Below are 26569 nucleotides of genomic sequence, written 5' to 3' on the forward strand. Positions count from 1 at the left end.
TGCTTTATTGGAACAACCCAGGTAGATCAAGACACTCAGCGTGTACAAAACACCACAAATGTACAACACCAGAAAACCCTCAGAACTGCAACAGCCTGGTGCTGGCTGTGGGTCCCAGGCTGTAATGGGCACCTGGGGCTTCCCTCTTTGAATGCCCATCCATGCTTTACCTAACCTTGGCTAGAACCTTGGCTTCCTGGAATTCTTCCCTTGCTGGCGTAGCCCAGGGCTTCATTTCTGGGAGGACTCACTCATCCCATCTCCTTTGAGCTGCTGTAGTTTCTGATCAACCCTCACTATGCGGCCTGGCAGTACTGCTGGACACCTAGGGGAATGCCCTGGTTTTGAAAAATAATTCTCTTAGCTTGAATGTGACAGACAGACAGGAATGTGGCTCCCTATGACATCAGTCTCCAAATACTCATGCTTTTGAGGCACCTCTTGGAGTAGGGATGGGACCTATAATTGGCAATGGTAAATGGCACACATGATAACAGTTTGTTCTGCAGGACTCTGGCTTGTGAGTAGACACACTCTAGGGACACTCTTTATCAACAGTTTGGGGAAGGAATCATGGAACTTTCCAGAAGTCTCTGGTAGATGGGAGTAGCCATCAGCTGGCAAGAAATCAGTTAGGGTTTAGTCTGTCCCACAGTTATAGGAAGTGGAATCAGCCAACACCTCGAATGGGATTGGAAGAGCCTGCATTGTCAAGTCTGAAGTCTCCGAGAAACAATGCCACCTCGGCATCAGGGGCAGATGTGTCAGTTCCTGAGCAACAACCTCCTGGCCCAAAGAAACAGAACATAACTTTGCTTTTCCCTCCAGTTATTATTATTGTGCGTGTACAATGGGCGTGGGCACATGTGCCACAGTGTGTGTGAGGTCAGAGGACAACTGTATGACTGGGCTGTCTCTCCACCTTGATAGATAGGTACCAGGGACCAAATTCAGGTTGTACAGCAAACCTTTTACCCATTGAACCACCTCACTAGTGGCCTGGAGTTTGTTTTTTGATATTGCCACATAGTATAGATGCCTATACTATGTGATACAATTACACTTTTTTTGTTTATTTGTTTGTTTGCTTGTCTCTACATAGCCCTGGCTGTCTTAGAACTCACTATGTACACCAGGTGGGCATCAATACATAGAGATCTGGCTAACTCTACTTCTCAAATGCTTGAATTAAAGGCATGTGCTATCACAACCCAGATTATTACACATTTTTTATTTACTTATTTTATGTGTATTGCCTGCATGTATGTCTGTGCAGAATGTGCATGCAGTGCCTGCAGAATCCAGAAGAGGGCATTAGATTCCCTGGAACTAAAATTATAGATAGCACCAGTGCTTAGCCACTGAACATCTCTTCAAGCCCATAATTACACATTTTGAAAAAGCAGCCAGAGCTAATCTAGGTAAAACCTAACTCCAAATCATCTTATGTCTAGAGTCCATGGCTGCATATGCAAGAGACTACTGACCTCGCTGACAGTTACAAAAGGAACTGAGACCTGCCTATGGCCGCCTCATGTTCCTACATCCCCAGTACTTAGCAGATGGAGGCGGGGGAACGAGAGTTCAAGGTCATTCTAGGTTACATATCAAGTTATAGGATAACCTGGGCTACATGAGACTTCCTCAAAACCACACACATACACACACACACAGTAACTGAGAAAATGGTAAACCTATTTTTGTGTGTGTACACATCTAGATGTTTGTGTATATGTACATATGTGTGTATGGAAGCCAGAGGTTGACTCTGGGTATCTTTCTCTATTTCTCTACCTTAATTCTAAAATCATGTTTGCGGTGATTTGAATAATGACCTCCACAGGCTCATAGATTTGAATGCTTGGTCACCAGAGAGTGGCACTATTTGAAAGGTAGGAGAGGTGGCCTTGTTGGAGTAGGTGTGATCTTGTTGGAGGAAGTGTGTCACTGAGGGTGGGCTTTGAGGTGTCTTTCTCTCCTCCTGTTGCCTACAGATTCAGGTGTGGAACTCCCAGCTACCTCTCCAGCACTATGTCTGCCTGCATGCCACCATGCTCCCCTTCATGGTATTGGACTAAAACTCTGAAATTGTAAGCAAGCACCAATTAAATGTTTTCTTTTATAAGAGTTGCTGTGTTCATGGTGTCTCTTCACAGCAATAGAACAGTGACTAAAACAGGATCTTTGAAAAATCATTTATTTATATGTGTGTATATTTGTGGGTCTGTGCACACGTGTATGTTTGCAAGTATGAGCCCATGTATGCATATAGAGGACATCAGGTGTTCCGTGGTATTCTCAACTGTTTTAAAGAAGCAGGCAGGGTCTTTCCCTGAACTGTCCTGGAACTCACTCATTATGTAGACCAGGCTAGTTTTTTTTAATTTATTTATTTATTTATTTTTAAATTATTTATTTATTATGTATATAATATTCTGTCTGTGTGTATGCCCGCAGGCCAGAAGAGGGCACCAGACCCCATTACAGATGGTTGTGAGCTACCATGTGGTTGCTGGGAATTGAACTCAGGACCTTCGGAAGAGCAGGCAATGCTCTTAACCTCTGAGCCATCTCTCCAGCCCCAGGCTAGTTTTTAACTCACAGATATCCTCCTGCCTCAACTCCTGCTGGGGTTGAAGGCATGTGCCACCATACCTAGCAGGGTTCTGAGATATGAACTCTGATCATCATGATTTTGTAGTAAGTATTCTTAATCACCAAGCCTTCTCTCAACCTTATTATTTTCTTTTTATTATTTGACTTTTTTTTTTTGACAGAAAGTAGGTCTATGTATCCATGCAAGCTTAGCACCCTCAGAGGTCAGAAGAAGGTGTTAGATCCCTGTGGAAATGGAGTTAAAGATGGTTGTGAGCCATACGTGGGTGCTGAGAATTGAACCCAGGTCCTCTTGAAGAGAATCTAGTACTCTTAACCACTCAGCAAATCTCCCTAGCCCTCACTTATTTTTGAGACAAGGTGTCTCACTGAACCTGGAGCTCACCGGTTTGGCTAGACCGGCTGTTCAGCAACCCCAGGGATCCTCCTTCCTCTGCCTCTCAGCACTGACACTACAGGTGCACACTACCACGTCTGACTGTTTTTACACGAACTCTGAAGACTCGAACTCAGGTCCTAATGCCTATGTGGAAGCCACTTTCCTTGTCCCTAAAGTGAAAACTAAACCATAATGTATCAAATTTATGCATGTTGTCTTATATCATATAGACTAAAATCATCACTCTTTATTAGAGTATTAAGTATTGCTTAGGGAAGTCTCCCTGTGGCAGTGTGAGTGATAGAGTCTCAAGCATTTGAACACTTGGTCACCAGTTGGTGGGGTGTTTTGGGAGGTGAAGGAGGTGTGTCCTTGTTGGAAGAAGTGTATCACTGGAGACAGACTTTAAGAGTGGTCTTCTTGCCTTTGGCTCAAGATGTGAGCTCTCAGCTGTCTGCTGCCACCGCTATGGATTATTTTCCCCTCTAGAACCGTAAACCCAAACAAACCCTTGCTTCTGTAAGTTGCCTTGGTCATGGTGTTTCATCACGCCAACAGAAAATGACTAACACACCCATGAGGGGGGAAATGGCCCCTCTGAGTCTGTGGATGACAGTCCTAGCCGGAAACACCGGAAGGCATTCTCAGATCTGGAGCTGTGAGGACTTCACTGTCTACTTGGCTAGGCTTGGCACCACCTCCCAGGCACCACCTCCCAGGCACCACTCCCCAGGCACCACCTCCCAGGTACATGTTGTTATTTTAGGGTGTGCTACTTTTGTTTATGCTCTGGAACATTTGTTTAATGATGCAAAGATGTGTTTGATTAAATAAAATTCACCTGTGGTCAGGAGGTTGCGTCAGCAGCTAGCTGACAGGAAGTGGCAGGGAGGAGCCAGGTGGAAAGGGATTTTAAGGAGGGGCGAAGAGAAACACGGGGCTTCTGGAGAGATAGGAGAGGGGGTGAGCTACTTGCTATTCAGCCTCTCTGAGGAGCAGAATTCCACTTCAAACCTTGGATCTTGAGTTCTTTAGAGGAACAGAGATTTAGTTAAGTTCTCTTCATAGCTTTGAAGGAGTTGGTGCCTGAGGAAACAGAATTTCTTCAGGTTGCAGCTGGGGATTGAGAGGCAGCAACAGTTTAAAAAGGAGGACAACAGGTACACCTACACATGTCTGCAAGGGTATTTCCAGAGAAGATAGCTGAAGAAGGAAGATCTTCCTGAATGTAGGGAAGACCACCCCATGGGCTGTGTCCCACACTGAATAGAAAACAGAATGAGCGTTAAACACTGTTTTATAGTCAAAGTTATTCATTTATTTTGGTTTTTCGAGACAGTGTTTCTTTGTAGCTTTGGAGCCTGTCCTGGAACTAGCTCTTGTAGACCAGGTTGGCTTCAAACTCACAGAGATCCACCTGCGTCAAGGTTATTCTTGCTGTGCTAAAACACCATGACCAAAGCAACGTGGGGAGGAAAGGTTATTTGACTCACTCTTCCACATCACTGTTCATCATGGAGGAAGCCAGGACAGGAACTCAAACAGAGCAGGAACCTGGAGGCAGGAACTGACGCAGAAATCACACAGGGGTGCTGCTTACTGACTTGCTCCCTATGGTTTGCTCAGATTTCTTTCTTATAGAACCTAGTTCTTTAATACCCCAGTTCTTCCTGGGTGGTGGTGGTGCACACCTTTAATCCAGCACTCTGGAGGTAGAGACAGGTGGATCTTTGTGAGTTCGAGGCCAGCCCCGAGTGAGTCCCAGGACAGGCTCCAAAGCTACAAAGAAACCCTGTCTCAAAAAAACAAAAGAAAACACAGTTCTTACAGAACCACCAACTCAGGGATGACCCCACCTACAATGAATTAGGCCCTCCCCCATCAATCACTAATTTTAAATAAATGCTCTACAGACTTGCATACAGCTCAATCTTATAGAGGCATTTTTTAAAATTGAGGTTCCCTCCTCTCAGATGACTTTAGCTTGTGTCGAGCTGACATAAACCCACCCAGCCCGAGCAGCTATATTCATCTCTGTTTCCCGACTGCTGATGCAATGGGACCCTCTGCCTTATGCCCCTCCCACTGTCTTCCCTGCTGTCGTGGACTGTATCCTCAAGCTAGGAGGCGAAGTAAGCCCTTACTCCTAGCTTAAGCTGCTTTTTGCTAATATGTGGTCATAGATATAAAACTACCCTTTTGTGATCCAACAATTACAATGAATTTGCCCTAAGTGGCCTGCTGGTCCCGTTGGAGAATGGTGATTTGGGAGAGTACAGTAGAGGTATTTAGTCAGCTTTGGTGGGAGGAGTCCATACTTGTAACAGTGGAGAGCCTCCATCTCTGGCACCACAGTTCATGACTTCAGAGCTGGAGAAAGGCTGTCATGTTGCCTGTTCTTCTGTCCTCCGTCATGAAAGGATGCTGATGGCCTTGCCAGTGCACCAACCATCACAGCGGCCTATCATGAAGACACTATTACACGGAGGTGATCTGATTACCAGGAAGCCACAAGAGCTTTTATTACATTAGTTAAACTTGCATGATTTGAAGGGTGGGAGATGGACTCCACCAACATTCAGGGACTGGATGCTTCTGAGGGGACTCAGTGCCCCACATTAGGCTTTCTGTGCTGAAAGACTTTTACACTTCACACCACCTATCTCAACAAAAGAGGCACAGTGCTTGGCAAGTTTGCTCTTTAATATTAAAAACAATATTTACCATATTAAAGCACGCTACTCCAAGCCATTTGTGGAGTCTCCACTGAGGCTACTGGTTTTGAATTTGGACCAGAGAGAGAGAAGGCTCTCTAAGAAGTTCAGGCTGTAGAAAGAACAAGCCTCTCTCTCACACACTAGACCTCATGGGTTCCCAGATCCATCACCCTCAGCATCTGTGGTAAACAGGAATGGCTTGCCTGCCAGCCACTCCCTCTTGTTCCTGTTAGCGATGCATTTGTTGAGATATCAGATGACAATGTGCGCAGAGGTAAGCATGGGGAAGGATGGGCTTGGGATCATCATGGCAACTGCATCTCTATTGGGACCGATTGAAGACTAAATATATGATCCAGTTTCAGCTGAGGAAATGTGAGGGTAAATTTGATGGATAGAGTTGAGGAAAAATGGTCTTCATTATTTAAAATTCATGCATAAATTCTACCAAGGGGACAAGAAGACAGGGTGTGGACTAAGATGGAAGATTTGCAGAAGACACACAGGACAGCTGAAATAAACAAAGACCTCTCAGATCCAACGATGAAAAACAAATGCTCTATTTAAAATGAGCAAAAAGGCTGAAACTTCACCAAGAAAAATTTTTTAAAAAAAATATTTATTTATTTATTATGTATACAATATTCTGTCTGTGTGTATGCCCGCACATGAGAAGAGGGCACCAGATCTCATTACAGATGATTGTGAGCCACCATGTGGTTGCTGGGAATTGAACTCAGGACCTCAGGAAGAGCACGCAATGCTCTTAACCTCTGAGCCATCTCTCCAGCCCCACCAAGAAGATTTAAGATGGCAAAAAAGCATATAAAAAGATGTTTAACATCCTGTGTAATTAGGGAATTACAAATTCAAACAATGCAATGCCACGAGAACCTATTAAAGTGAGCAAGATCCACAACTGGGTACAGTGGGGCTTTGGGGAAGAGGATGGCAGTCAGTGTGAGGTCAGCAGATCTACAAAGCAAGACCCTATCAAAATGGAAATGATAATAATAGTAATAAATCCAAAACAATGGCAACACCAAATGCTGGCAAGAATGAGATGCAGCAGAGGTTCATGGTTCATGGGATGCAAAATGGAGCAGCCACTTTGAAAGAGTTTGACAGTGTCTTATAAAACTCAGCATCACCTTATAGTAATTGTGTTCAAATGAGTTTAACATTCACACAAAAACCTGCCCAGTGATGCACAAAGACATTTGATTCATTATTTCCTGAACTTGCAAGCAACCAAGATGTCCTTCAGCAAGTAAACGGACAGGTGAGCTGTGGTAACCACACAATGAATATTATTCAGTGCGGAGACAAAATGGGCTACCATGCCACGGAATACAGGAAGGAATAAATACAGAGAAGCAAGAGAAGCCAAACTGAAAGGTAAAGGCTGGCGCTGAAGTGATGGCTCAGCAGCAGTTAAGAGCACTGGCTGTTCTTCCAGAGTCCTGAGTTCAATTCTCAGCAACCGTGTGGTGGCTCACAACCATCTGTAATGAGATCTGGTGCCCTCTTCTGGCATGCAGGCACACATGCAGACAGAATACTGTATACATAAATACATTTTTAAAAAAAAGAAAAAGAAAAGGCTATATTCTGGACTGGGGTGTAGCTCAGTGGTATTCTCAAGTACAAGGCTCTGTGCTCAATCTCAAGTGTGGAAATGAAAGAAGGAACCCCAGAAGTTATGTTTTCTATGATTCTATGTATATGATGCTCTAGAAAAGACAAAATGGTGGAGACAGTTGCCGGGATGAGCGGGCACAACAGAGGATGTCGGGAGAACGAAACTACTCTGTATGGAGTTACCATGGTGGATACAGGTCCTTACACAGGTGCCAAAGCCCACTAGAGCAAGCTCGGAAGTAGGTCACCCCCTTTGGATAACAATGTAGCCTTGGTGATTACAGCAATGTACTGATACGGGCTGGGGGTGGGGGAGGCGATGCAGGCATGAGCTGCAAATCAGGAATTCACTAGATTATGTGCTTAATTTGATGGTGAACTCAATATTAAACCAGTTGTGGTGACACACGCCTTTAGTCCCAGCACTTGGAAGGTGAATCTGTGAGTTTTAAACCAGCCTGGTCTACAGAGTGAGTTCCAGGACAGCCAGGGCTATATAAAATAATAATAATAAATAAATCTTAAAAAAATCAAAAAATGTGTAGGCTAAGTCTGGTAGCATACACCTGTAATTCCAGTGCTGGGGAGATTGAGGCAGGGAAATCTCAAGTTCCAGACCAGTTACATAGCAGTATCTTGTCTCAAAATAATAATTTAAAAAAAAAAAGAAAAAGAAAACAGTACAACAAAGAAATAAAACCCATGCTGCTTAGAAGAAATAGAGTCCTGATTGAATCTTGCCCATAAACTTCTGCAGCTGGCTTAGGTTGATGGGAGTCGATATTGCCAGTGTGCAGAGATGGTGCAGCAGGACAATGAGCAAAGTCCACTGTACCATCGAACAGGTCATTCCTGAAGCCCCCTGCCTCCGGACCTCTGGCAGTGAGAGAGAACAAGTTTCTATTTGCTTATATCATTCGTTGCTTGTTAGTTATTCCCCTAGTTGTGACACAGTACCTGGCAAAAGCAACTTAAAGGAAAAGGGGTTTATTCTGGCTCCCAGTCTGATAGCCCAGTCAAGCACAGCAGGGGGTCTTGGTGATAAGCGCCTGAGGCAGGTGGCCATGTAGGTCTACAGGCAGGAAGCAGAGAGCAACAAACACTGGTACTCAGGCCACTTCCTCCTGTTTATGTTGTTCAGGACCCCCAGCCATGGAATAATGTCATCCATATTTAGAATGGGTCTTTCAACTGCAATTAATGCACTGTTGTAGGATATTAGTTTAAGAAGAGCTACATTTGTTTATGCTATGGAACATTTGTTTAATGAAGCAAAGATGTGTTGCATTCTTTTATGTTACACTTGTTTAACTCTATGAAACTGTGTAACTTTGCCGGCCTAAAACACCTGATTGGTCTAATACAGAGCTGAATGGGCCAGTCAGTGGCGGCGCACACCTTTAATCCCAGCACTCAGGAAGCAGAGGCAGGTGGATCTATGTGAGTTTGAGGCCAGCCTAGTCTACAGAGAGAGTTCCAGTTCCAAAGTTACACAAAGAAACCCTGTCTCAAGAAAAATAAAATTAGCTGAACAGTCAGTAGCTAGACAGGAAAGAATAAATACGAGAAATCTAGGCTCATGAGCAAAGAGGGGCATGAAAAAAGGAGAAAGAGAGGAGGACGCCAGGGGCTAGCCACCCAGCCATTCAGCCACCCAGCCATTCAGCCAGCCACCCAGCCAGCCAGCCACTCAGTCACCCAGCCACCCAGCCATTCAGCCACCCAGCCATTCAACCACCCAGCCATTCAGCCACCCAGCCACCCAGTTACCCAGTCACCCAGTTACCCAGCCACCCAGCCATTTAGCCACCCAGCCACCCAGCCACCCAGCCACAGAGTAAGAAAGATATATAGAATAAAGAAAGGTAAAAACCCAGAGGCAAAACATAGTTAAAGAGAAACAGGATAACTTAAGTTAGAAAAACTGGCAAAAAAACAAGCCAAGTCCAGGCATTTTATAAGTAAGAATAAGTCTCCAAGTATTTGGGAGCTGGGTGGTGAACCCCCAACAAGTAAAAAACAAAACAAAACAAAAACCAATCTACTACTCACTCTAGAAACTTATCTCCTAGGTGATTCTGGACTCTGTCAAGTTGACCATCCTATTAAGCACAGAGTTGGTATGTCATTTTCTCTGTACTCTTCCGGATCCCTGTCCACCACTTTCTACTCTGCACCTGCCCTCTTGGGGCCAACGTGACAACCTGCTTCAACCACACCAGAGGACAACACGCAGGAGTCAGTTTTCTCCTTCTGTCATGTTGGTTCTGGGGGTCAAACTCGGGATCTCAAGCTTGCTGGCAAGTGTCTTCACCAACCGAACCATCTCACCAGCCCCATTCCTACCACCTTGATCTGGGCCCTGGATGAAACTAAGTCTCTGACTGAATGACACTAGGGGCACTCCTCAGTGACAACCTCCTCTAAACAGGGACCCATAAAGCTACGGTATGGTGGGTTACATATGTAATCCAGCACCTAGGAGGCTGAAGCAAGAGAACCTGGAATTTGAAGCCTGGCTGAGCCACAGAGACCCTGGCTCAAAACAAACAAAGAAACAGGGCCCTTTTTTTGCTGTAGTTACCATTTCCTGCACCGTTCTGGTGAGGTTTCTCATGGCCCACATGACTAGGGAGTGCCCTGTCTTCTCCTCAGAAATACTGAATCATAAAACTGTGGCACTGGAAAGGGTTCCATTGTATAGTGAGCACCAGTCCATGCCTGCGAAACTGTTTGAAGCCAGCAGGTGTCCTCCACCCAGCCTTAGTCACATCTGACCCAGAAGTCACAAGTTCCTGAATCCTGCCGTGTGTACCCATCTGCGCTGGTGGCATGAGAATTGCCAGGTTCTTTAACCATGGATGTGCTAAGAGTCTGACTCTCCTAGAGCTTAGAGTGGGTCAGAGAAGTCTGTGTCTCAAGGCGGACTTCTGGTTTAAAAGCCTGCAGTCCCTTTCTCAGTCACAGTTGGCTGAGACTTCGCAGCAACGCTCAGAGTGGAATGAACACGCCCGCTCATTGCTCTTGCATCTCTATCTCTACTATCTATCTCTCTATCTCTCTTCATCTCCCCAGGACTTCAAGAAAAGCAGAGAAAACACCCTTAAGAACATTCTTTTGTTGCTTTCCTGCAGAGGGACAAGGAAGATCTATATAGACTGGGATGTGGAGGGGTAGAAATCAAATTCCCCTTTGCCTTGCAAAAAGGATCCCACAATCCCAGTTAGGACAACATTTTTTTCAAGGTTGTTTTGTTTGTTTTTAGGGTATGAGTGTTTTGCTTGAGTTTATGTGCACCAGGTGTGTGCTTGGTACCCTCAGTGTCAGAGAAAGGCACCAGATCTTCCTGCAGATGGTTGTGAGCTGCCGTGCGGATGCTGGGATTTGAACCCAGACCCTCTGCAAAAGCGGCCAGAGCTCTTAACCACTGAGTCATCTCTCCAGCCTCCTTTATCTTCTCCCCACCTGGAACTTTGACAGAAAAGAAACTTAACTTAGAATGTCAACTTTGAAGTAAGAAATGTCAGGAAACCTTGCTGCCACCATTTGCTGCCCCGGGCATCCTTCCTGACCTTTCTGGGTGAGAGCACAAACAACCCTCAATGAAGGAAACAAGCATTTCTCCTGAGCAACAGACAGACAAGAGTTGGGCACAAAGGAGCTCAGCAGTAGAGAGAGCACTTGCCTAGCAGGCTGACGACCAGGTGTCCAGCGCCGAGGAGGGGAAGAAAGAGCCCCATGGGTCCCCTGAAACTATTTCTGCCCTTTCCAACCCAACTTGCAAGATGCAACTGGTGAAACCTTCTAAAAATGCAAATTTAACACCAGGAGGAAATGATCTAACACTTGCAGAGTACTGACTGCATTACCGGCGCTCTATGAGAGCCGCAAAATGCCTATTCATAAGTACAAATCACGTCATTTCCCAGCTCACAGACGCTTGAGGGGCAAATGCAGGCTTCATTGCCAGCCCATGCCTTCTGCTTCCCACCATGGCTACCTGGCTACTTATTTGTTTTTTTCGAGGCAGAGTTTCTCTGTATAGCCTTGGCTGTCCTGGAACTCATTCTGTAGATCAGGCTGGCCTCGAACTCACAGTGATCCTCCCGCCTCTGCCCCTGAAGTGCTGGGGTTAAAGGTGTGCGCGACCAACCGGCCTTGCTATTTATAGCGAATCTCATTTCATCTCTTTGGAGAAAAGTTCTATGGTGACCGCAGGAACCTTCCTTCCCTCTACCTTTATTCTTCTCAGATCCATTCTTCCTTATTCTAAAAACTTCAGTGCCTTCCTTCCAACACTTATGTTCCTTCTCGTGGTTTCCAGGACCTCCCAAACATGCCTCTTTACTCTCTTCCAGCTTCACGTGATCATGATGGCAGTCACAGACTAAGTGGTGGTTCAGTGTTAGCTTTCATTGCTAGGCTGTTAACTACTCCAAGGCAACGGTAGTAGTTCTGTTACTGCCTAACATGGAAAACCGAACTGGGATGGGTCGCGGTGGAAGACGTCAAAGAGTAAGGAACTTTTAAGTACTTCTTCCTTTAGGGAACAGGCCCAAACTTGCTCAGATTGATTTGAAGATCAATCTGAACGCAGGACCAGGTGGTTGCTGGGAGGAGAGGTGAATTTTAGGAGTAGCAGGTTATGAATAACTTAAAAGCAGAACAACGCGCCACGTGCGCAGGACACAGCCCAGAAAAAAATGGGGGGGGGAAATCATTTGTCACGTGTACCCTGCAGGGCCTGAAGTCTCCGCCGCACCCCACGGCAGGAATGCGACCCCGCCTCGCCTGCGTGCGTGCGGGCAAAAACCGAGTCAGCCCCAGGACTGACGTCAATCAAGAGGGAGCTTCCAGGCGTGGGGAGGACTGAGGTTTGGAGGGGAAGGGAGGGCCAGAAGGACCCGCCCCTCACCGATACTCTGCCATTGATTGGACTCAAAGAATCTCCGCACTCGATTTGGAGGCGGGCACGGGAGAGGGGCGGGGCTAGACATGCCCTTCCCCCTCCGCAGCGGCTGATTGGCCCACGGAGTCTTTGCGTTCGGTTTGGGAAGGTTGGTTCAGCGGCTCGCTGTAAGGCTGTGGCCGAGGATTGGCTGTTGAGGATCTCAGAGCACTTTCTCCGGGGAACTGTGGCTGCGATCCAGGTGGCTCCGGCCAGGCTCCGGGCTGCGATCTGCCCGCCTCGGGCAGCCAAGGCAACCAGGTAGGTAGGCCACCGTCCGGCTCAGCTCTGCGCGGGAGCGCACGGGAGGACGGCCGTAGCTAGGAACTCGCCAGGTCGCAAACCCTAGATCCATTTAAGGGCCTCTTGTTCTACTAGCGGCCACATCTGAGCCCGGGGCCGTCTGGGCTGGGGATGGCACCCTGTACCTTCTACCAAGATACCCTTTCCCAAGCTCTTGGCCAGCTTTTTGGCCCTTGCGATCACCTTCAGGGCATCTGCGTCTGCCGTTTCGAAAAGCCGGGGAGAGGTTGGAGTGGGCGTCTTAGCTGCCGGATCCCTATTTGGGATCTGCTGGAACTGGCTATAGGTTGACACTGATCTAACTCCCCATGGAGCTCTGCTTTAGTTCCCCTCGCTCTTAACTCCAGCGCTGAGGCTGGCATGGGAATTTTGTCTGTGGCTCGGTGGCGACCTCCAAAACCCTCAGACGCAGATGGCAGGCTCTCAGAGGTTTCCGAACCTTCTGTCCCCTGTTTCTTTTGAACATCTTCTCAGCCATCTGGCAAGAATGAAAATAACACTGGTTGAGATCGTAGGCACTCGGGTCAGACCGCCTGGTTAATAGCCTAAGATTACCTACCAGCCTAGGGTGTTGAGCCCGGTTACTACTTCCAGCTTTTTCATATGAAAAATGAGTTTAACAATAGTGCCCACTGACAAGGGACGTTAGGATGCCACCTCATATGAGGACCAAAAAGTCCCCTGAAAGTGCTGTGCTTGACACAGCAAGAGGCTTTATTCTGTGAAGTTAGTCATAAAACCATGGTTCTAAAGGGGCACAAATGACCTTGTCTCTCTTTGAAGCCCGGCGCTGGGTAGTTTGCATGCCAGCAGTGATGACCATGGTGCTATATGTTGTTAATAGCTGTCCCTTGGCATCAGCTCTCATTCAGCCAGTCTGCAATGTAGAGAACGCGTAGTATGCCAGGATGGACGCTCTCATATTTCATCTCTGTACCCAGTAAGGATTATTTTTCCCCTCACCGTTTTGATTGATGAACAAAATGAAGTAAAGGAAAAATGAGACTTGTCCAAGGTCTCTGTGATCAGGGCACTGCCAGAACTTAGGGGCTTGAATTCTTTCCAATTCCTCGATCTGCTAGTTTATTTTTCAGGTCATGCCTGAAAATGGGTCTGGAATAAGGGCCCAGTTTTCTTCTTCTCTGGGGCATAGATTTGGAAAGCCAGCAGTATATGGAACCAGGGCCATTTGAATGTGGTTTCCCACTTGAGGAACAATAGATTTTGGCTGTTGTCCAGAGGTATGTCTGTACAGAGTAGCAGGCCAGGCCCTCAGTGTTAAGTTGAGCTACGGCATCTAGTTGTTTTAAAGCAAGTATTGCCATAACCAAGGTTATTCAAAGGTGGCAACCTGAATAGCAAGAACTGCCACCCCACCTAAGTGTGCTCTGTCTCCAGGGTTACCTATTGCCAACCTGAGAGGTGATAGGATGGAGAAATTATGGAATAGCAGTGGAACTAATGTCACATGCTACCGAGAATGGCCCCCACTGTACAGCGTCTGTGCTGCCAGTGTACTGGCCGGGTGAGGCATGAGGCATGCCTTAAATCATTAAGAGCTGTACAGTTCCTCCTTTAATGCCTGACTCAAAATAAGTTGAACTTTGTCATCTTCAACATTCAGTATTTACTTTGGGGGGTTTGTTCTTAGCCTACTGTGTCCAACTGAAGCGTTTTGTAATTAGTCCTCACTCATCAGCTCACAGGCTCATGCTTCCACGGCAGCTCTAGAATGAAACCTTTTAATAGCCCCATGCTTTCGTTTTCCAGTTTTAAAAAGTACCATTGTTCAAGTATACACTTGAGCTTCCTGGAGAAGGTTTTGTCCCGGAAATTCGGGGAGGAATCACTGAACACAGTGAATGAGACAGGAAGTGTTTTCTGATGGTATCGTGACCCCACTCTATCAATTTTCCTAATGTTTACCATCTCACACTACTTCACTCTGCTGTCTGAATTCCAGGGTGAGGAACCCAGAGTGAAGGGCCTCAAAATCTGGAGGTGCCAAAGCTTCCCAAGGTTCATCGGGGGGTGACTGAGGCTGGACCGGGGGCTGTCCAGTAGTTTCACTGGAAGCTGGCCAGTTAAAGCCTGTCGTCCTGTAGGTGGGTGCTGGAACTAAAGTGGCAGTCAGGCCCCAGGCCGTTTCCTCCTGCTGGCAGCTGCTACTTGATGATGGGACTGCTAATCCGAAAGAGGGACATCACCCCTTTTCCTACCACCGCAGGCCAGCCTAAGAGTCTACCTAGGGCTTGGCCACTTGGCAGTGTTCTCCGACTTCTGCCAGATTCTGTAGTGGGTTCTACCCACTGTAGCAAAACAGTATCTGGCCTTCAGGGAGGCTGGGGTGGGGAAAAAGGTAACTACTAGTTGAAGTGTTTTCTGGGACCTAATTAGTGAGACCTGTCCACACATGCAGTTCCCAGCCAACAAGGAGCAGGTAGGCAGTGTCATCTTCCAGCACAGACCCATCCCTGTCATGGCATCACTGACTCAAGACTAGTGCAGGCCATCAGCCCCAGCCTGCCCACCACATCGGCCAGAGGTGATGGGGATTCCTGAGGCCTGTCAACCAGTGACAATCAGTCACTCTGTCAACCAGCTGACAAAGGCCTGTCAACCAGAGAACAGAACCAGTGACAGAACTGATCCCGAGTCACATGCCACTCTGCACTGGGCTCGGCTGCAGTCCCAGGGTTCTTTAATGGAACCTGGAGATTTTCTTCTGAAGAGCACCACTGGTTCAGGGCTGAGGATGCCGTCATCAGCCTTGACACTAGTGACTAGTGGGATAAGGGATGTCCTTCACTCCTCGTGGACGAGTTGTTTGCCATGGACAACAGGTAGCTCAGGGGTTTAAACTATGGGGCCCCAGCCCTTGCTTTTCCTGCAGTGGGATAGTGATGACAGTACCTCAGAGTTATCTTGAGGATTGATGATGCTATGCGCACCATTCAGTGCACAGTAGGCACCCAGGCTTGCCCTTTCCCATTAGCCTGAAAGTGTGCCTTGGTCACTTAGCCTTTGCTCTCACCGCACAGATCCACCAGTTCCTGAGGTTCACTACTACACAGGTTTTAACTGGGTTCTATAAGAGTGTCTGAGAGACAGGCTTTCTTACTCCTGTTTTCCAGGTAAAATTATAGCTTTTGTGATTCTATCTGGATGGCTTTTGTGGATTTACCTTAGGCATTAAGTCTTGAAAAGTGGGCTAGGACAGAAACTGGGGCAGTGCAGTGTGGAAACAACTGGAATAATGTGTTGAGGTGGAGAGACCAGAGCAAGGGAGGGGAAGTAGTTCTGAAAGGGTGGAGTGGTGACTCAGACTCTTCCAGAGAACAAAAGAACAGCAGGTGAGGGTGAGGGCTACTGCTGGGAGCTGAGGGAGAGCAAACTGGAAATGCTTGTCTTTACTGTCACCTGGCATCGTAGTCCTGGCTGTTCTCAGACTCAGTACATAGCTGAGGATGACTCTGTAGCTTTTCCTTTTTAGATTTATTTTTATTTCATGTGTATGAGTGCATGTATACCCATGGTTCACATACATGCCTGGTGCCTGCAGAGGCTAGAATTTCCCTGGAACTGGACTTACAGATGGTTCTGAGCAGCCATGTGGGTGCCAATAACTGAACATAGCCCTCTCCAAGAGCAGCCAGTGCTCTTAACTGCTGAGTCTCTCCAGGCCTGACTTTAAACTTTTGATCCTTCTGCCTCTATCTCCCAGATGCTGAGATTACAGACATACACTACCATTCCTAGTTTATGTGGTGCTGGGGCTCAAACCCAGTGTCTCATGCATGCTATGCAAGCACTCTACCAAGTAAATGAGCTACATTCTCAGCCCCTATTCCACTCTGCCTATTTTATGGCAAATGTGCACTTATCTTTCTGTGACTGTATTTTAATATCCCCCTATCCAGTTTATGCCCAGCTGCTGGTTGACGCCTCTGTAGGTGGCCACAGGAGTGCTTACATCTCCACTTTTATCCTCAGAGCACCCGCCATGGGGACCCCGGCCTCAGTGGTGAGCGAGCCACCCTTGTGGCAGGTTTCAACAGAGGCCCGGGGCCGCAAGCAGGCCTCTGCTAACATCTTCCAGGATGCTGAGCTGGTGCAGATCCAGGGCCTGTTCCAGCGCAGTGGGGACCAGCTGGCTGAAGAACGGGCCCAGATCATCTGGGAATGTGCAGGGGATCACCGCGTAGCTGAGGCCCTGCGGAGACTGCGCAGGAAAAGGCCCCCAAGGCAGAACCACTGCAGCCGTCTGAGGTAGGGGCCTGGGTCTGAAGGACTGAGGGAAGAGGTAGAAGGGATGTCTGGTCCACTGCTCTGGCTGTGTGTCCTGGAACCAGTGACTTGCCCTCACTGTACCTAAGACTATCATTATTGTTGGAGTCACATGACCCTGTGATCTACATGAGAAGGAAAGCCCAGCCAAAGCACAACTACCAAATTCTGAGACTCTTGACCAGCAGAAGGGAGTATTTTTAGAAGGGAGAAAATTACTAGTAGAATGGGTAACGTTCAAAGGCAGGCCTGGTTAAAGCCTGCAGGGGACTGCAGAGAGGTCTCTGCAGGTACTGTGGAGATCTGAAGGGGAACAAGCAGTAGGGAGTTTCTCTGCCCATCTACCTCTGTCCATGTCACTGACAGCCCAAGAGTAGAGGGCCCTGGGGACCTAGGTAAACAACCTGGCCTTAAGCCCATCACAAGTTTCCCTCTAGGATCCTCCCTCATTATAAACAGCAGAGACTGAGCAGGTTCTCAGGCCTGAGATGGCAAGTTAGTGTTCACTGCTTGCCTTAACTGATGTCATTTATTCCTGCCTTATGCCATGAATCAAAGGCAGAGGAGGTAAGGGGAGCTTTGGTGAGTGCCCGTTCCCCGATCCAGCCTACTCTCTTAACATACAGAGTTGGAGCTGGGCAGTGGTGGCACACGCCTTTAATTCCAGCACTCGGGAGGCAGAGGTAGGTGGATCTCTATGAGTTCGAGGCCAGCCTGGTCTACAAGAGCTAGTTCCGGGACAGGCACCAAAGCTACAGAGAAACCCTGTCTCGAAAAACAAAAACAAACAAACAAAAACAAAACAAAACAAAAATCATACAGAGTTGGAAAGCTGCACCTTGTCATACAGTTCTTGGGGTAGTCTCTTTTTATCCTGAGCAGTGTTTTACAGTGATAAAACATCTCCATGTTGACGTTGGCTTATCACACTTGTTCCCAACAGAGCACCAGAGCCTGGTTCTATAGCGGCCGATCCACAGGACAGTGCCACTGGCACAGCGTCGAGCGAGCAGTTTGGGAACTCCCGGAGGACAAGTGCCAGAGTCCACCGAAACTGGAATAAGCCAGGTCCCACAGGTTACCTCCACCAGATCAGACACTGACCCAGTGAAGGGGTGGGGAGGGCCTCCCCAGATACTGCAGGGACTTTTGCCAAAGGGCTTATGGAGTTGCGAGGAAGTCTGAGCAGGACCCTGTCTAGGTGATGAAAGCAGTAATAAGAATGTCGTCCTCGGTTCAGATCAGAACCAGCATCCACTGGACTCTGCACCATGTGGAACCTGCTCTTCTCAGCGAGGTGATTACAAGGCTGTTCATGCCTCAGACCTAACAATACAGCTGGGCTGCATGGCATCCCCCTGGGAAAAAAGTGCACTCAGATGCAGCATCTCACCATTTCTGCCACTAACTGCCAGTTACTGTCACCATGCAGCAGCCAGCTGTCTCACACCCTTGTGCCATAGGCCAGTGCAAAGGGAAAACTTGTTTATGTGGAAAATAAAAACATTTACTTCAAGAATTCTGTGAGTCTATTACAGAAGGGGAGAATTCCAAAATGGACTTGAGCCTGGCAGGAAAGGACAGGATATCCCCAGGAGATAAATCTGGGCTGGATGCTTGTACTGTACTTTCTCAACCCTTAGCCCTGGAGATCTCAGTACTACAACTTCATCTTCCAGAGGTGGGAAGTTATAAGGAAAAATGGGGTCTCTGCACTTGGGCACTGGGTCCTTGGTTGTTGGGAGCATCATCTCTCAGAAGGCACCAAGAGCCAACCATCTTACACACTGGCACTATGGCCTGGTAACTTAGAGGTGAAGGGCTTTTCCTATTATTCTAAACTACGCTCATCAGCCTTCCTCCCCTCCCTGCCAACCCATACCCTCAGGGACACTGGTGTACCTGTATGGCAAGACTGCCCTCTGCTGGCCAAGCAGAAAAGCCAACCTCTCAAACTTCACCTCTACACTAGTGGTTCTTAACCATCCTAGTGCTGTGACCCTTTAAATAGTTCATGTTATGGTGACCCCAACCATAGAATTCTTTCTGTTACTACTGTGATTGCTACTTCCATGAATCATAATGTAAATATCTGTTTTCTGATGGTCTTAGGCGATTCCTGTGAATGGGTCATTTGAACACACACACACCGCAACCCATGGGTTGAAAACCACTATTGTACACCTAATCCCAGAATCTGACTTTAAGGAAGAAGCCAGGGCAAATACAGAATCCATACCAGAGAAAATCTCTAACAAGTGTGCTTACCAAAGACAAGCATGTGTCCCATCAACAGACTCAGGTCAGGTTTTGGAATGTCTTAAGTACTTGGTTTTCAGGAGTCAAGTCTTTGTAACTCTACAGAAACCCGTCTCTTTGCCCTTAAAATTGCATTTACCTTGTTTTCCTTCCCCCAAAGAAAACAGGACAAAGAGATCAGAACTGGATTTGTTATTCATATATCTGCATTGATTTAAATACAATACATACAATTCTACAGTGCATTAGAAGAACAGGGCAGCAGCTCTCACCAGCCAGCTTCCACTCCTAGACACGGGGGACAGGCCTAAGGCTGGCAGAGGGACGGCTGTTCTGGAAGTGCCTGACACTCTGGGCTCTTGGCACTCCCAAAGTCCACGTTCAAGGCAACCTGAGTACAGGCTTCAAGCGAGAGAGGCAGGGAAGGACGCCTGCACCCTTGCCCATCAGGCCTGGCACTGGCTCCCTCTTACATTGGACCCAATTTCCTCCTGATGGCAGAGCTGATCAGCAGTAAGACAGTGCAAAAGAGCCTGGTGGAACACCAGGTTCTCTCCAGCACCCCAGTGTGGAGTCTCGCCAACAGGCTGGTGCAAAGATGTCTGTGAAGAATGTCACATATCTGAACCCCTGCAGGCTCCTGTGATCAGGAGGCAGGAATTCTCCCAAACATGGTTCTGAGGGCAGAGTCCAAGTGGGCTGGATGGGATTGTCAGGATGGGGCAAACGACGGTGCCTTTGTCCACAGAGCATGCATATCCAGTGCTCAGAGATTCCTGTTGGCTGAGTGGAAGCCGATAGATAGCAAGCTGGCTCCTAGATTGGTCTGAAGAGGGAGCAGCCTGTTCCAGCTGATGGGAGAGCTGTGTGACTTCTGCTCTGCCACCTGGATGGTAGGGGCCAGGCAGGCAGATGAGACACACAGCTGTGGTCCTCATTCCCTTTCTTTGGTTTTTTCAAACCTTCAAGACAATTTCTTTCCAAAGCTGACTGACCAATTGTAGAGTGTGAGAACCCTCAGGGATACACAGCATGGGGTGTGAACAAGGCTGCCTCTCAGCCACAGGTGGCCCTCTTTTTACTCTCTCCTGAAGCCAATTCTTTGCTTTGGTGTAGAAAGGGTTCAAACACCTGGCAAGGGAGAAGACACATGGAAGCAGGAGATGCACGTTGAGCTGGGCAGGCACTGGGGGACTGTTTGAAGGCCTCTCTTCAGGAAGCTGAGGAGAAAGCAACCCGGGACACGAAGGCAGGGAGCTGTGGGGCACTGCCAGTTAGGAGGCAGGGCACAGGTCCCATTGCTTTCCAGGCAGCAGTAGTAACAGGAAGAACAAGGACACTGTCCTGCCACTCATGAACTGACTGACAACCTCTATGGAGAGCCACCCCAGGACCCAAACTGAATTCCTCATTAAAAGTTGGGAAAAATAGTGAAAACAGAAACCAAGTAGAAACAGATGAAGACTGAGGAAGGACCCAAATGAGGCTGTGCCAGGCTCCCCATGGAACACCCCAAGCACCCAGCATACACTTAGGCTAAATCAATCACCTCCATGTGCCTCACATCTGCTCTTAACAGAACAGAACTGCCGGGGCTAGCCTTCCCACTTCAGCTGAGCGCTAGGCAAGCAGCAGCAGGGCAGAGAACAGGAAGATTATATGCAGAGCCTTGACAGGTACAGAGCAAAGTCTGCTCACTGCCACAGAAGCTAGTACCACAGTGTGGCAAGGGGGAGGATCAATATGGCAAAAACAGAAAGGAAAGGTGTGGCTTCTGTCTGGGTCAGTGATGGGCCTCTGACACAGCTCAGTTCATGGGAGTGAACAACTGCTAGGTAGCAGAGCCTGTCTAAGCAAACTTAGGTCTAGATTAGGGGCTTCTGATGTGAGAGTATCTAATTTTGAGTTTTCCTATAAGCATTTAAGTTTGTTTCTGTTGTTTGTTTCTTTCTGATGCAGAATATAATAGGGAACTGGGATGTAGAGGGCTGTCAGGGAGATGGGACCTTCCCAACTTGCCATCAGATGCTGGGAGTTAGTTGCTCCTCCTCAGCCACCTGGACTCCTTGCCTGGATGCCAGCTCCCCAACACTGAAGGGTCCAGGATTACTCTTGTCCCTGACTGTGCTTCTCCCTGTGGGTGGGAAAGCCCTGAGGGAGACGACAAACAGAGAGGAAGGACCCTGAAAGGCTCCACCGTGCACCAGCTTCTCTCCAGGCATGCTCCCAGCCTGTCACCTGCAGGATTTCTTCTGCCCGCCTCTAGGGCTACCACCATGAAAAGAAGGGCTTCCGACTCTGAAAGCTCTGTGTGTAGGATTCGCTTGCAGACCGCTGATGGGAACGGGCCGTCTCAACAATCACAGGTGGCATCTGGACCAGGTGCAGTGGACTCTTATTGTCTTTTAAGGCCTGGGTCAAATTTAGGATCTGCATTGAAAAAAGCAAAATGAGCGAGAGAAAGGCCTAGTATTTCTAAGCCTGCCTCTGCAGAGAGCACCCTCTTTCAAGTCCAAATAAATACCAATGGAAAACCATGGAAGTAGGCTATTTACAAAAGTAGGACACAGGGCTGGAGCGGCAGCTCAGCGGCTAAGAGTATCTTGCAGAGGACCCGAGTTCAATTCTTAGCACCCTTGTCACGTGGATCACAATGCCCTGAAACTCCAATCGTCTTCTGGACTATGAAGGCACCACACTCACAGGTACAAATACAGATACAGATACATAATTTTAAGTGAAAATTTAAAAATTTGGGGGCTAGAGAGATGGCTCACAGTTAAAAGGTACTAGCTGCTCTTCCATAGGACCTGGTTTCAACTCCCAGCACCCACATGGTAGCTCATAACAATCTGTTATCTCAGTTTCAGGGGATCTGACACCTGCTTCCCAGTCTTTTAAGGGTTCCAGTCACACAAGTGGGGTGCAGATATACATACAAGCAAAACACCCATACAGTAAAATTAAAATAATTCTAAAAAAATTAAGAGAAAATTATGAGTGGCAGTGGATATAACTAGCAAATTTTTAAAACACTGTGTTTTTCCATAGTTCCAACTTCAGAAGGGGAGGGTTGAAAAGTTGCTTGAGGGCCAGAAATCTGAGACCCAACTGAGCAATATGGTGAGACCCTGCCTTAAAACAAATAAGCAAAGAAAGGGATAAAACCTCAAGTGAAAACAATACCTCTTTGCCCTGTAAGGCCATAAAATAGAAAATATGATCCGAGAGGGGGAGAGTTCAAAGAAACAGGCAAGAAACTGGCTGCAAGGCTGGAGTGTGGTGCACACGGGTAAGCTGAAAATAAAGCCCGCTTTGACTCTGCAACCCCCTTCCCCCCAACTTTAAATCTGTGGTGCTGGGAACCAAACCCAGAACTTCATACACACCAGGCAGGTGCTCTTCAGCTAAGTCTTTCCTACCTCAGCCTTGCAAAGGTGGAGAGTGTCAACATGCCTAGCCCTGTCATTTTGAAGGGTAGGTCATTGGCTGAGTGTGTGTGACTCAGCAAACTAATGACCGGAGTCAGGAGGCCAGACACAGTCCTACCCTATCATTATTTATCCACAGCCCCATCAACTGATCCAAAAAGTTTCAAAACAAGTGACACCAGGTCAGATTACTTCTCTAGGTTCCTTGCAAGTTTCTTCTCCATTGTCCTTTGTCAGACCACACTGTAGTCTGCCCCTGGGTATGCAGTCAAACTGCAATGCCTAAGTTTGAACCAATGCTTCCTTGCTTGTATCGCAGCCTGCTGCTTTGTTCTGCCAATATATTTTTTTTAATTATTTATTTTTATTTTCTGTGAATTAGTGCTTTACCTGTATGTTTGTCTGTGTGACGGTGCCAGATGCCCTGGAACTGGAGTAACAGACAGCCATGAGATGCCATGTGGGTGCTGGGAATTAAACCCGGGTTCACTGGAAGAGCAGCCAGTGCTCTCAACCACCAACCCATCTTTCTACCCACTTTGCTAACAGTTTTAAAATGCAAAAGCTGTTCTAAAAACATTAAGGACACAAGGTAGAAAGATAAATTTTCACCTGCCATTCTCCCCTACCTTTTGCTACCCTACTAGATGATAACCCGACAGGGTGTAATGGGAAGGCTGCTACAGTGTTGGCAAGGGACTGAGATGAGAAAGGGTTGGAGAAGATGGTATGATATGGATGAGGTGCCACCTATATTACCCTAAGAAGCAAGCCAGTTCCAGTATGTTGAGGCCTGTAACACCAGAGTCTACAATGTAGCTTTCAGGTTTCCAAAAGTTACACCAGTCTAGCTAGACCCTTGCTTTACTTGAGAAACACAGGATATTGGTATTCAAACAGATTAATAAAATGGCAGCTCTTAAAACTTCTTGACTACCCAGGTGAGCAGATGAGCCAGCCCTGAAGGCATGAGAGCTGAACATCCCCCTCCCCATACACAAGCACCCAACAGCAATAACGAGAGAGGGCCTGTACCTCACCTGGGTCAAACAGCAGTGTGAGTGTGGGCGGCCCAGATGTGAGGACCTGAGAGCAGGAGAACTGGTTCCACTCCTTGCTGCAGGCTGTACTGAGTGAGCTAGATGCTGGAGAGCTCACCCAGGTAGTGACAATGAGGGAGAGTTGGCAGGCTAACCAACCCAGCTACTGTCCAGGCTCAGAACCAGGGCTATGAGTTAGCCCACTCCAACATCTACCTCATCTATGAACTGTTGGAGCACATGAAGGGTACGAACCTACAGATCCAAAACTGCAGAATCTCCGCAACACGCACAGAACAACAACAGGATATCCAAGAGGAGCTCCAGTGAGTTATCAGTGGCATAGCAGAAGTCTGAGACATTGAGACAGACCAATGACTCATGGCAAGGAACACTTGCAAGTAAAGATGATGAAGAGTCCAAGAATAAGAATATAGAAATGTAGATTCCAGAAATAAGAATGTATAAAGTTGTAAGTCTAGGAGAATGAGAGTAGGCTGTCAGCAGTTTAAGGATTAACTATTAACAGTGGGTTATTTTACTTTACAACCCATAGCTCTGTCTGAAAGGCTAAAGCAGTCCTCTGCAAATTAAGAGTCCCTCTGCAAACTGAGGGTCAGCTTTTAGCTACCCCCACCCCCGCCACTCATGACTGGCAACTGAGTTAATTTTTAAATGATGGGATGTACCTGACTTTCTGGTTGTACATTTTCCCATACCCTTCCCAGCTACACAAAACTGGCAGTATGAGGGGAATATAGAGCTTTGGTAAGCACCATCAGAAAGTGCCAAAAGAAGACAATGGGCTAAATACAAACAATGGTTTAACTTTAAAAAAACATGTTAATGGAAACTGAAAAAAGGCAACCTGTATCTGAGTTTTACCTTGAGAATGTAAAAACTCTTTTGTTCATGCCTAATACTTGATTCTTGTTATAAAAGGGAGAATTCAGAAACAGCTCATTGCCACAGCGTAACAAGTCTATCTCTGGCTGTAGTCTCAGCTAGCTGATAAGCTTTTTGTGTCCCATGGAAACTTATTTAAATTTTTATTTTTTTTTCTGGGAATAAAGTTTAATTCTGGCTTAATAGACTTTGGTGGTCTGTCCCCAATCTCTGCATGACCCCTGTGGACACAACAAATGGACTACAGGGTAAACTGTGTTACTCAATGGGCCACACTACAATTTCTACAGGATTTTTCTCTTTCTCATTTGTTTGTTTGGTTTTAGTTTTTGATTTTTCTTTCAAATTTTGTTTTGGGGAAGTTGCAACAAGGGCAGAGGGCGAATGCAAGGGGACAGGGAGACAGTGGGATCAGAATGCATGATGTGAAATCCACAAAGAATCAGTAAGTGTTTAAAAAGTCTTGATTATCCCATTTATAAGGAAAATGTGCTCAGCAAGCTCAAAGGTGCTTCCTTTGGGAGGCTTTAGCTAAATGGCACGAAGAAGTAAATATACACTTATGGTGGAAAGACTGCTATATGCACTGAAGACTAAAATTAGTAAGATAATTAGAGCCATTGTTCATGGTCACTGTTGCCTACACGCTAACTTTAGGACCAGTCTGGGCTATACAACAATCTATCTCAAAGAAGAAAAAGATTCAGGAAGCCGACTTTTCTATTTACAAAGTCATAATTAGTTATTAAGTGTTGAGTACTTACACGCATCAGGCATTACTCCAACTATTTCAAATAATGTGTCCAATTACACACACACACACACACACACACACACACACACACACACACACACACAAACCCCGTGAAGCAAGTACATGACACAAAGAAAAATGAAGGGACGAAGAGGTTTGGATCTCATAGGTAGTAAATGGGAGCGCCAGGCTTCAGACCAGGTACTCTGATCAGATTGTATCCTTCACTGCTGAGCTCTCTTTAAACCATACTTAAGACAAATATCCCAGTTTTGTTTTTGAGATAGGATCTGACTACATAGCCCTAGCCTCAAATTCACAGAGATCCTCCTGAGTGCTGGAATTAAGGATATGCACCACCATGCTCAGGCCTACAGAGTTTTGACAATGCTGAGTTTCTGTAGTTCCCTCTGAAGGTGAAGTAGACGGGGAGAATAATAAAGCTTGTAACTCAAAGAACAAACTTATAACCACAGTGAGTACCAGCATGTTCACCATGTGCCGAACAGTGTTTCTTCTTAATGCTTACCATGAATTCTCTCATGCACAAGTCCACAACAGAGGAAGGTACAGTTATTACCCTACTTTATAAACAAGGAAATTCAGATCCTGCTTGCATCACAGAACCTGTAACTGGTGGGGTGACCTGGCTCAGAGTCCAGTTCTCAGCCACTGAGGCTGCATTATATTTATCAATAATGCACCCAGCTACCAGTATAGGGCTAAACCTTCAGCAAGTGTGTCAGCAAACACTATGGAAGAGGGAGGAGATTGCAGAGACTACCTTTTCTCTCCTGTAGTTTAGGGCAGAGCCACAAATATATATGGCACACATTTGATGTCCCAGGCTTACCTGGCCCCTCATGACAGCAATCTGCTTATGGAACTGGCCCCTGTCGAAACCAGGATCTTTCTGTAGGAGAAAGGCAGAGGAAGATGATGGAACCTATGTGAATGCCTTTCAGAAACCCACTTTTCCTCCCACTTAAGTTTCTAATAGTAGTTTATTAAGTACACTGCAAGGAACCAGTGGGTTAGGAAGTGAGTATTTCCTGCCACTTAGAACCGTGAACTGCCTCCCTGTTCAGTGCTACACCACACAGAATCTAGGTGGTACTGGAGATGGAACCCGGGGCTTTCTGTATGCTAAGTAAGCACTCTACAAACAGAATTACATCATCCTAGCAATGCGGCTACCAGGTCTTTCAATCCTTCCAAACCAGCTCCAGTTGGTACACAGTAACCCTGCTCTTCTGGCTAATCCAAGTTAGACAAGTGTGAAACAACA

At 46.9% G+C, this 26569-nt stretch overlaps 2 protein-coding genes across 2 annotated transcripts in view; one reads left to right on the forward strand and one right to left on the reverse strand.

Annotated features, from left to right (window-relative positions):
• The first annotated feature begins 12401 nt into the window (after positions 1-12401).
• Avpi1 (arginine vasopressin induced 1) lies at positions 12402-18410 on the forward strand. Its single transcript, XM_048452902.3, has 3 exons — positions 12402-12562; positions 16598-16873; positions 17835-18410. The coding sequence occupies exons 2-3, from the start codon at positions 16608-16610 to the stop codon at positions 17992-17994; spliced, it is 426 nt and encodes a 141-aa protein (XP_048308859.3). The 5' UTR covers positions 12402-12562; positions 16598-16607; the 3' UTR covers positions 17995-18410.
• Positions 18411-19327: 917 nt separating this feature from the next.
• The window catches only part of Pi4k2a (phosphatidylinositol 4-kinase type 2 alpha), a 32423-nt gene continuing 25181 nt past the window's right edge, over positions 19328-26569 (reverse strand). The window contains exons 8-9 of the mRNA XM_085693949.2: positions 26135-26194; positions 19328-21580 (exon numbers count right to left, since the gene is read on the reverse strand). Of these exons, the coding sequence (XP_085550075.1) occupies positions 21419-21580; positions 26135-26194 (222 nt within the window). The 3' untranslated portion in view covers positions 19328-21418. The remainder of the gene's footprint in view (positions 21581-26134; positions 26195-26569) is intronic.

This window comes from Myodes glareolus, chromosome 7 (genome assembly GCF_982192425.1).
Source record: "Myodes glareolus chromosome 7, mMyoGla1.1, whole genome shotgun sequence".
In the NCBI taxonomy this organism is placed as follows: domain Eukaryota; kingdom Metazoa; phylum Chordata; class Mammalia; order Rodentia; family Cricetidae; genus Myodes; species Myodes glareolus.

What these genes read in the sequence shown, in the direction of transcription:
- Avpi1 (XM_048452902.3), top strand. Translation starts at nt 16,608, where the DNA reads ATGGGGACCCCGGCCTCAGTGGTGAGCGAGCCACCCTTGTGGCAGGTT. An exon ending in AACCACTGCAGCCGTCTGAG is followed by an intron (nt 16,874 to 17,834) that starts GTAGGGGCCTGG and finishes TGTTCCCAACAG; the next exon opens with AGCACCAGAGCCTGGTTCTA.